The sequence below is a fragment of the Octopus sinensis genome, linkage group LG28 (assembly GCF_006345805.1).
Source record: "Octopus sinensis linkage group LG28, ASM634580v1, whole genome shotgun sequence".
In the NCBI taxonomy this organism is placed as follows: Eukaryota; Metazoa; Mollusca; class Cephalopoda; order Octopoda; family Octopodidae; genus Octopus; species Octopus sinensis.
Window position 1 is genome coordinate 6,215,920 of NC_043024.1, and position 12,500 is coordinate 6,228,419.

At 35.5% G+C, this 12,500-nt stretch overlaps 1 protein-coding gene across 1 annotated transcript in view; it reads right to left on the reverse strand.

Annotated features, from left to right (window-relative positions):
- Nucleotides 1-10,059: 10,059 nt before the first annotated feature.
- The window catches only part of LOC115225702, a 17,377-nt gene continuing 14,936 nt past the window's right edge, over nt 10,060-12,500 (reverse strand). The window contains exon 6 of the mRNA XM_029796626.2: nt 10,060-11,199. Within this exon, the coding sequence (XP_029652486.1) occupies nt 10,290-11,199 (910 nt within the window). The 3' untranslated portion in view covers nt 10,060-10,289. The remainder of the gene's footprint in view (nt 11,200-12,500) is intronic.

Below are 12,500 nucleotides of genomic sequence, written 5' to 3' on the forward strand. Positions count from 1 at the left end.
GAGAGATACTGGGAGAAAAGAAACGATGTAAGTGATGATATAAAGCGAATAGTAAATGGCGCGGAGAGATAGTTATACATGCGCGCGCGTGCGTGTTTGTATCAGGATACGGAGATGGTGAGGTGGGTGTGGTGGTGCAATCTCTGTTAAAATTCGGTCAGAAGATGGAATATGTTCGTTGTTGTTGTTGTTGTTGTTGTTGTTGTTGTTGTTGTTGTTGTTGTTGAGAGTATCACTTGATAGCGTTGATGCAGTAGGAGTATGTGGGTGGTACTCAGGAGTATTATCTAATAGCGTTGGGGGAGAGGGGCGGGCGGGCGGGCAGGCGGCGATGATGAAGTGGTGGGGATATTGGTGGTGGTGGTGGTGCAGGGGTGGGTGGCAGGGAGGGAGAGTGTTGCCGTCATGTTTTTCGGGAGAACAGACAGGACATAAATAATCCGGCAACAGGCGTGTTGTTTCAGCGATATATAATATTGCATGCGTGTGTGAGATATACATACGTATACACACCACACACACACACACACACACACACACACACACCACACACACACACACACGCATACACACATATATACATGTACAAAAATTCATACATACATACACACAAATACATACATATGTACATGCATACATGCAGGCATACATAAACACACACATATATACATATGTACTTGCATACACACACATACGTACATAAATACATACATATATTTATGTACATATAAATGTATGTTTATGTGTGTGTGTGAGTGTGTATATGTAGGTTTATGTATCTATGTATGTATGATTGTGTGGTGTGTAAACGTGTGTGTGTGTGTACACACCTCTGAACATATATATATACATGTGTGTGTCTAGGTGTGTGTGTGTAAGTGTATATATTTACATGCATATATGTATATATGTGTGTGTGTGTAAGCTTGTGCCATTGTGTGTGAGTAGTTTTTATGTTCTTCGTGCACAAAGACATATACATACACACAATCACACGCATAAACACACACACAAATATATACGCAACACACAACGTCTGTGTACATATGTAAACAAATATCAAAATTATCAGATTTTTGTTTCTTAGTTCATGTTTAGTTATGTGAAGCCTGTCGTCTGCCTGTGTAAGTCAGCCATGTGTGAAAGCGTGTGTCTCTGTGAGTGTACGTGCGTGTATGTGTGTGTGTGTGTGTGTGTGTGTGTGTGTGTGTGTGTGCGTGTGTGTGTAAAATGAGCTAGTAAGTCAAATACAAATAGGAATTTTGGGTGAGAGAGAGGAAATAGCAAAGAGAAAGCCATGCTGACAAAATGAAAGATAGACAGAGAGAAATTCGGCTTTCTTTCGATATAACTCGACAAAATCAAAACACTTCACTTCGGGTATTTTCCGTGGAAGCAAATGACAGTTCGATTCTGTTTACACACACACACGAAACAGGTGAGAACAAATATGCCAGGCTTTTTTTTCTTCAAGTTTAAAACGAGACATTGCTGGCATAATTTCGTTATGTCTATACTCCACAACCCACAGAAATACCCGAAGTGTCATGTTTTGATTTTATCGAGTTATATCGAAGGAATGCCAGAAATTGTATAGATGTGTTGTGTATGTGTGTATGTATGTGGGTGTGTGAACATATATATATATAATGTTATGAGGTCACACATGGGTAAATATACAGTAATGCATGCCTCGACACACGAGTTAATTCATTCCCAGTGAACGCTCGTAAAGCGAAAAATCGTAAAAACTCGTAAAACAGATAGTTGTAAAGTAAGGTATTACCGTAAACCCTCGAGTATAATCCACATTTTTTCCCCAAAATTTAAAGATCAAAATCCCTAGTGCGTACTTATATACGAGGTTAAAAATGAAAATTATTTTCTAAGCAATGTCCGAGTCTCTATTTGCAGTCCGGTAATGTTTATTCAGACGCATTTTGTGATGTCGGGCGCGAAAATACCTTAAGCTAAGCCTGAAGGCAACGAAGTCATAAAAGATCATCCATAACTTGCAATAAGCACATTTATTAAATAAGTAGTCAGAGCACAGAATAACATGTAACAAAAACAATTTGCAGACATATTTACATTCCCATATAACAGTTAAGAACATCACCATTATTGTATTACGCATGCGCGGAAGTGTTTGCTCGAATAGGTGCTGCTGGCTTAATTACGTACAAATTGTGCTTTATAGTTTAGCCCTAGATAGTTCATCCTGCTGTTTGTATTGGCAGTTTGCATCATTACCGTGGCAAACAACAGATACTTGATTAAATACCAGTATTAAATGTTTGAACTACTGTGGGTCTTTACTAGGGTTTTTTATAAGGCGGACTTAAACCTGTACATTAATATCCAATAAAACATTTTATACATTCCATGCCCATAAAATGCCTCGTAGATCTTATTCAGCTATGTTTAAACTTGAAGTTATGTCATATGCTGAAGAGCATGGTAATAGGGTCGCCGGAAGAAAATTTGATGTTGACGAAAGCAATGTCAAGTTATGGAGAAGAAATAAAGATGAAATTAGACAGATGCCAAAGATAAAGAAGGCAAGAAGGCAATAATAAAGGATGTTTACTGTATACAGTTTTACAAACCAAGGACGTTATATATACCTCCTTGACTCAAGTTAAAGAAGGAGTGCATATTATACACAAGGTTTAGGTTTTTCAGAGGTACAGCCCCCTAAAAGTCCCCTGCGTATTATACTCAAGGACAGACTATACTTGAGGATTTACGGTACTATATATTGAACGAATAAGATGGCGAAAATGCTTAGAGAGCCTTATCATGGAATAATACAAAGGACATGGAATACGACACCATATGATTTCTATAAGAAAAATATAGATTAAAGTGAAAACAGAAAGAGCAAAACATTGGGATCACTCAAAAGAGACATTTAATCTAGATAATATAAACAGACATAAGGCTGTGTGCTGGTAGAATGGTTTAGCACGCTGGGCGAAATGTGTAGCAGTATTTCGTCTGTCGTTATGTTCTGAGTTCAAATTCAGCCGAGATCGACTTTGCCTTTCATCCTTTCGGGGTTGATAAATTAAGTACCAGTTGCATAATGGAGTCGATCTAATTGACTAGTCTCCACCTTCCGAAAAATTCTGTGCCTAGAGTAAAAATGAATATATATATAGGTGCAGACGTGGCTGTGTGGTAAGAAGCTTGCTTCCCAATCATGATACCAGGTTCAGTCTCATGGTGCAGCATCTTGGTCATGTGTCTTTTACTATAGCCTCAGGCTGATTAAAGCCTTGTGAGTGGATTTAGTAGACGAAAACTGAAAGAAGCCTGTCATATATATGTATGCTTGTGTCTGTGTTTGTTCCCCCATCACCGTTTGGCAACCGATGTTGGTGTGTTTACATCCCTGTAACTTAGAGGTGACTGGTAGAATAAGTACTAGGCTTTAAAAAAAGAGCTAGGGTTGGTTTGTTCAACTAAAACCCTTCAAAGCAGTGCTCCAGCATGGCTGCAGTCAAATGACTGAAACAAGTAAAAGAATAAAAAGAATATATGTTTATATTCTCTGTCTAAATTAAATGTCTTCTTCAAGTGATGCCTAACGTTTTGCTTTTTCATTTTTACTTTAATCTATATCTATCGGCTCAAGGAGAAACAACTTATAGCCACCTCTAATAAGCAGTCGTGACATCATGCTTTCAGTTGCAGTTCAAGCTGGAGTTTTAGAGGTAAACCTAACTGAGCGCTCGTAGTACATACCTATTACATTATGTGATTTGATGAAAACTGCTTGTATATTCTGTAAGACAAACATACAATCTTCCAAATCTGATTTTATAGCAGTTTAATTCGATTTATTTCAATTCGATCTTTCTAATAATTTTTTCCAGCATGAAAAGATCATCTTAAACGACTGAAACTTTCTATTTTTTTTCCATGGCAAAGTTCTCTGAGCATTTTCGTTTTATTTTTTTCACTGTATATATCTGTCTGTCTGATATATATATAATAATATATTGAAAAAGGAGATGTGGACACGAGGTGATTAAAAAAGGAAATGAAGAAAATGCTGACAAAATATTTAAGTTAATTTAAGTAATTTAATTAGGTGAAGTTTTTTACCGGTTGCGCATTTGTTCTGCTTATCAAAAAGAGAGATAGAGTTCTTTTTGATAGATTTTCTCTTATATGGAAAGAGGAAAAAATCTATCAGAAAAGAATTCTATCTCTCTTTTTGATAAGCATAACAATGCGCAACCGGTAAAAAGAACTTTCACCAATTAAATACTAAATTACTAAATTATTTTGTCAGCATTTTTCCATTTCCTTTATATATTATATTATATATATATATGTATGTATGTTCTATGTGATGTATATATATATACGCACACATACACACACAAATATATACACACATACATATGTATGTATGCATGTATGTCTATATAGATATTATCCGAATTTTATAGTATTAAGTATCCATCATGGCTGGTCTTAAAAATCAGTTACATGTGTGTTTCTTTGTGCTTGTGTTACACCCCTGCCACTGCTTGACAACTGATGTTGTTGTGTTTATGTCTCCATGACTTAGCGATTTGGCACAAGTGGCCAATAAAATAAGTACTAGGTTTCTTAGATTTCTTCGACTAAATATCCTTTTAAAGTGCTGCTCCAGCATGATTGCAGTCAAAAATGACTGAAACAAGTACAAGAATAAATGAATATGGAAAACAAAAAAAAATGCCACATAAAGGATATGGAAATTCTTCATCACGGATCAACAGAAAATCATGAGAATTTTACATCAATACATACATGTGTGTGGTGTGTGTGTGTGCATATGCATGTCAAGCAAATGGCACCTGTACTGGTGGTATGTAAAAGCACCCATTACACTCTCAGAGTGGTTGATGTTAGGAAGGGCATCCAGCCATAGAAACCATGCCAAATCGAACTGGAGTCTGGTGCAGCCTTCCAGCTCTGGTCAAACCGTCCAACTCATGCCAGCGTGTACAATGGACTTTAAATGATGATGATAATGATGATATACACTATATATATATATATATATATATATATATATATATCGTCTCGTTCATACATATATATATATATATTGTCATTGTTTCAAATGGTTGATAACTGTGCAGTGTGCTCCTGAGGAGAAGGTAGACTTTATCATTGATTATGTAATTCATAATATAGAGTTTATTATTTTATTCTTTTATTTGTTTCAGTCATTTGACAGTGGCCATGCTGGAGCACCACCTTTAGTTGAACAAATCCACCTGAGGACTTATTCTTTGTAAGCCAACTACTTATTCTATCCATCACTATTGCTGAACCGCTAAGATATGGGCGCATAAACACACCAGCATCGGTTGTCAAGCAATGGTGGTGGGGCCAAAGACAGACACACATAACACGTACACACACACACACACACACACACACATATATATATATATATGTATACGATGGACTTCTTCAGTTTCTGTCTACTAAATCCAATCACAAGGCTTTGGTCAGCCCGAGACTATAGTAGAAGACACTTTGTCCAAGATGTCACACAGTGGGACTGAACCCAGGACCATGTGGTTGGAAAGCAAGCTTCTCACCACACAGCCACTCGTTCAGTCTTGAAACATATGTAGTGCATAACTGATTTTTGCATTACTTTCATTCACACATACTTAGAGAGAAGAGAGAGAGAGAGAGAGAGAGAGAGATGCTGACTGGTAGATAAATAGACATAGTGAATAGAATGGATTATTCGAGGTCTCTCTCCCTCTCTCCCTCTCTCTACATATAAAGAGGTAGACACAGAAAATAAAGATAGATGTGTAAGTTTATGTTTATTAATACATGAAAGAGGGTTTGAAAGAGGTTTTCAAAGTTGAAATGTTTTTCTTAGAAAACAAACAAACAAAAAAACAACAAAATATTTCAAAGTTAAAAAAATAACAAAAACAAGAAAAAACAATCAAGGTGGCAAATGGAATAACAAGAATGACTTTAATACATACATACATACAGGCATAATATATATATATATATATATATATATTATATACACATACATTCATATATACATATACATAAATACACATTTGTTATATAATATGTTGTGTGTATTATATGTATATATATATAATATATATATATATATATATATATATATATATATATATATATATATATAGATAGTTAACAGGCAGTTTACTGCTGTAAAAAAGTGAAAGTAAGATACCCTAAAAATGACGAAAGTGTGAAACTGAAAGCAATGAGAGTAGCATCCCATTATTTTATGTAAAGTGTGTGTGACATAACCAATGGAAAGAATCTACATATATTTAATACGAACTTAAAAGCTGCCCTCCATGCAGACTTTTAAGCCAGCTCCTGTAGAGCGCTAATTGGGGTTCCAGCCCAAAACTAAAGAGAGCTAAATAGCATGTATATAACGACTATATGCCCTGGTGGTGTTTGATCAGGGGTTAAGGACGGATGAGAATTAATTCTGTAAAGCAATCATTCTATTGTTCCACTCCCAAGTTGAATTCCGACTGTTGGCCAATTTATCCCAAAGTTCTTACCTTGACGTAAAATTGACAATGTGAATATCGTTTATCTCTCCCTTCATATCTGATGATATCTGACAAATGCCAACCAAGATGGTATGAATCAGCCAAGCTTTATCAGTTACAAATGCTTTTAAATCAGATTCCAATGCTGGATGTTCAACAACCAAATGAAGGACGTATTTTCCCTTCCAAGATCATCCTGATTCCAAAAAGGTATAATATGTCTATGTAAAGCAAATATAGACTGAGATTCAGGGGTCCCAGACGGACAGACAGAATTCTGCTTTTATTATTATAGAACACATGAAAGTCATACATATATTTTATGTAAGAGGAAAACAGTCACAGTTATAGGAAAATATAACAATCAGTGATCCATGAACTTTGTTTCTCCACACTCTGTTATGAAGACATGGTCTAAATACATCCTTATTAGTCCCATAATATCACCTGAATTTCTTCATTGCCCTTCTATAGCTTGCGTTTGGATACTGTCGCTGTTTAGATCAACAAATTCGAGTGAATGGCTAACAACTTCATGAGGACAGAAGTTACTGTGACTCACACAGGGAAGCCATCGCATCACACATCAAACCTGTTCCTGGCCTTTGTCGCTTCTGGTTTCCTAATCGACTTTCATTACTATTAGAAGATTTAACTTTCACTTTTCTAAGATTGTAAACTGCATGTTAACCAATATATATATGTGTGTGTGTATATATACAAATATGTATATATATATACACATACATATATACACACACATATATATGTATATATACATATATACATACATATATACACATTATGTATACTTATATATATATATATATATATTATATATACATATATATATATATATATATATATATAAATATATGTATGTATGTATATATAAATATATGTATGTATGTATATATATATATGAGTGAGTGGACAAACAAAAGAAGAGCACTCAACCAATTTATTGGGAGTTACATGTATGGATCAAAACAGTTTGATTCAAATTCGTTGGTACTCTTGAGTTTCAAGCATGATGCTAGTCGTCAGCCATTTTGAATTTGAATCAAACTGTTTTGATCCATATATATATATATATTATATATATATATATATATATATATATATATATAAATAACCAAAATACTAGTTCTTAAATCGCAGCACAGTCCACTTGAACGGACAACCATGTTAAAGTGGCTATGAATATTACTTATGAATATATATATATATATATATATATATATATATATGTATACATATATAGATAGCTATATATATATATATTATATATATATATATATATAATATATATATATATATATATATATACATATGTACATATGCATATACATGCACACACACCCTTTACGAGATCTGTTTAAATGCGTATATATATATATACATACATACATACACACACACACACACACACACCACACACACACATATATATATATAGAGCATGGTTGTCTGTGGTTGACTTTATTGTAGTACGAGACAAAACGTCATGGTTTTTATTTAAAGCATTTTCTTTGTTGTTATGCGATGAATAAATATACAGAAAAGTTTAATAAAGTTTCACAAATCTGAATCTGAATGAGTTCGTTTGCTGTGAGGTGATGTGACTCCAGGTGAGAATACAGGTGAGAATACTAAAAGGACGAGCTGGACAAAGGGGCTTGCTTGAATGTTCAGGATTCTCGTTTCTTCACGGAGTCGTCTGGTTAAGAAGTTCACTTCACAACATAGCTACTAGCTCGATACTACAGCATGGCAGTCACATTGAACGAGTACTCTACGATATCCTCAGTGAAATCCAGAGCTCTGTTGTTAATAGAATTGGGTAGACAAGACAATAACTGTTGTGGGAACCTGTCTGAGAGATTGTTTTTGTTCTTGGCTGATGTAGGAATCTTAATCCATACCCTGGTTAAAGAATGACACCAGGCCCTTAGGTTTCCTGTTAGCAGAGTGCAACATTTTGTTACAAGCATTCAGAACAGAGTTTTTGGTCTGAAGATAATCATCTCCCTTTTGTTCCATCCACTCCTGGAGACCCTGGAAAAAAGGTGAGGGAAGGGAATCACAGGTGATGCCCTGCCTCATTTGACTATACCCCCCATCCTTACAAAAAACAAAAAATAGAATTTATTCAGAATTACACACTTTGCCATGTAACTTTTACCGACACAGACCACAACTAATATTTATATATTTTAGTTTTATTTACATAAATGTCTGTTTGACCCATATAAACTCTTCCTCCTCCTCCTCCTCCTCCTCCTCCTCCTCCTCCTCCTCCTCCTCCTCCTCCTCTTTCTTCTCTTCCTTTGCCCTTTTTACATATTTTTTCATTCACAAATTTCTCTTCTACCCATTCTTTAATTATTTTGGTAAGTAATTAAATATGGCATCAGTTTATCCTTTGTTGAAATAATTAAGTTCTTCTGACCCACCTCACCCACAAAAAAAAACAACAAAAAACAATGAGCTACAAGATAAAATAAAATACAATAATGAAAATAATGATAAATTACATAATAAAAAGAATAAATATAAAATAACAAAATAATAAATGTAAAATAAATAAAATTAATGTATAATATATTTCAAGATAGAATTTAAAAAGAAAATAAAATGAATAAAATTACAGTGTAAATGGAAAACAGAATGAAGGAACGAAATTCCAAAGGAAAATGTTCTGAAGAATTTGCTCTTCCAAGACATGATGACTACCATTCCTATACGGAGTGTCAAATACAGTGGAGGGCACGATCAGAATTGGTGATTTACTTGGCTTCTTTCTTTTCTTTCTTTTTTTTTTGTTTCTTCCTACCTTTTTTTTTTTGTTTTTGCTTTCAGGGTGATGGATGGGGGGAAAGCCATAGTTTCAAATAAATGCATGAAATGCTGATACATGTATTGAGTACTTCGTTTTTGTGCTGTTTGCAGACACACGCACACACATACACAAACACATACATGTATGTATATATACATGTATATATGTCTTCTGTACATACATACATATATGTATATGTGTGTGTGTGTGTGTGTGTCTATATATGTGTATTTATAAATACATATATAAATAAATGCATACATACATACATACATACACACACACATGTATATATATATGAATGTATATATATATACACACACATACACACATATGAATGTGTATACACACACGCACATATATATAAATGAGGTGAAGTGCATATGTGTGTATGTGTACATGTGTGTGCATTTCTGCATGTGGCACAATAAGCCGATACATTTCTGCTTAGTTTAAGCAATTATTTCTGTTACCAATCACCATAATTTCCATTCTATTTTATATATTTATTCATTCACTGAGTTATTCATTCATACACTCATTCATTCCCGCATTCATTCATTCCTTGCATTTTCCGCCGTACACAATATACTTCTTGAAACCCAGACATGGCCACCACCATCAACGTGGCAGCCATGTTTTTTTTTTGTTTTAAAGAAATGCAAGAAAGCTATGAAACAGTGACATGAAAATCCTGACCAGTTCTTCTTACAATTTCTTCCTGTTAATTCTTAATAATTATGAAGGAAATAGGGTTTTTTTCCATTGTGAAATATTGGTAAATTGGTGGTGATGTTTTTAGTATTTTAAAGCAAGTTTTCTTGATTAGAGAACAGATATTTTATCACACACATTCACTCGTATTTTCAGTCTGTCTGTTGATAATAAGGCTCATATATTTCATTTTCTAATAACACTAAACCATCATCACCAGATCTAGCGATTGAATGTCCTCTACAGTTTGTCTCTCCGACATTGTTCTGTGTGCAATTCCTTTCTACCACATGATATTTAGGATCTGTTACGTCTTGTGACATGTCGTCTGATTTAATTTCACCTCTTGGATTGAGGGCTGGAATTGGGGGAGATTTGTGAGACCCAGACGACGAAGATGACGTCGACGACGATGAAGAATTGGTATTAGTTTTAAGATTAGAATTAAGATTACAATAAGGAGGCAAAGCACCAGGATTCGTTGGATTTTGAATACGTTCCAAACGACTGCGAGCTAGTTTGTCTTCAGATTCAATTCCTGAATCTGTTTCTACGGAACTTGGTTCTGACACTCTTGGAGAATAATTCGAAGGATGCTTTTTGCATTCGTAATAATCAGGAATTTCTTCATAGATAGCTTTCTGATAGTCATTTTCACTACCAATTGAAGCACGGCTACTAGAACCTCGTGATCTGGTGGATGTCCATTCGTCGTTGGATGACGATTTTTTCCCAGGCAGAGCAGGCAGAGAACGAGCAATATGGTATCGAAATCTATCGGACAAGGGCTTGACGGTCCCTATTTGTCCTTCATCCACCTCAGTATAGGCTTCACAAGTGTTGACTGTGGCGTCAATCATTTTGGCTGCTTCTGGGAACGGAACTTCGTCGGCAACATGACTGTATCCTTCCTGTATAGCTGGGTGGTGTCTGTCTGAGCATTGCAAGGGCAGTATTCCATTAGCATGTCGGACGTTTTCTATGTTCCGAGAAACCAGTGTCTGGACAGCAGCATCTTTGGCTGATACGGGATTGTTCTTTCTTTTACTTCTTTTACTTCTCCTGAAAAAAAAATCAAAAATGAAAATCAAATAAACATACGAAAATGAAGTTAATTACTATATGTGTATGTGTGCGAAAAAGATTAAAAATTGAATTAAAAATTATTTATAACATAAAAAATCTTTAAAAATAAGGAGGCGAAGGAGTGGCTGTGTGGTAAGTAGCTTGCTTATCAACCACATGGTTCTGGGTTCAGTGTCTTCAACTATATATTTCTTTACTACCCACAAGGGGCTAAACACAGAGAGGACAAACAAGGACAGACAAACGGATTAAGTCGATTACATCGACCCCAGTGCGTAACTGGTACTTAATTTATCGACCCTGAAAGGATGAAAGGCAAAGTCGACTTCGGCGGAATTTGAACTCGGAACGTAACGACAGACGAAATACGGTTACGCATTTCGCCCGACGTGCTAACGTTTCTGCCAGCTCACCACCTTATATAGTATCTTCTACTATAGCCCCGGGCTGATGAAAGCCTTGTGAGTGGATTTGGTAGACAGAAACTGAAAGAAGCCCGTTGTATATATGTATATATGTATGTGTATGTTTGTGTGTCTGTGTTTGTCTCCCCAACATCACTTGACAACCGATGGTGGTGTGTTTACGTGCCTGTAACTTAGCGGTTCGGCAAAAGAGACTGATGGAATAAGTACTAGGCTTCCAAAGAATAAGTCCTGGTGTCGATTTGCTCGACTAAAGGCAGTGCTCCAGCATGGCCGCAGTCAAATAACTGAAACAAGTAAAAGATTAAAAGAGTATATACTCCTGAGAATTTTTACTGTCCAGCAAAGAATACACAGAATTACCCATCGAAAGAATTTACGGAGTGACTAACAACTAAATATAGACAGATGTTAGATGCTAATCCTTGTAGTTAGCCATTAACTGGATCTTAACTGAGAGCCAATACGGTATCTGCCCAGATAATATATCCTACCAAATGTACTTTTATATATGCATGCATAAAAGGTGGATGTTAAACGATGATGATGATGATACACATAGACACACTGAAAGAAGCTCATAATGTGTGTGTGTGTGTGTGCGTGCGTGCATGCCTGTGTGTGTCTATGTCTGTGTGTGTGGTGTGTGTGTGCTTTTTTCTCTGTGTTTGTCCCCCACTACCACTTGGCAACTGGTGTTGGTGTGTTTACACCCCTGTAACTTAGCAATTCAGCGAAAGAGACTGATAGAATAAGTACCAGGCTTAAAAAAAATAATAACTACTGAGACTGATTTGTTTCACAAAAAGATGTTCAAAGTGGTGCCCCAGCATGGCCGCAGTCTAATGGCAG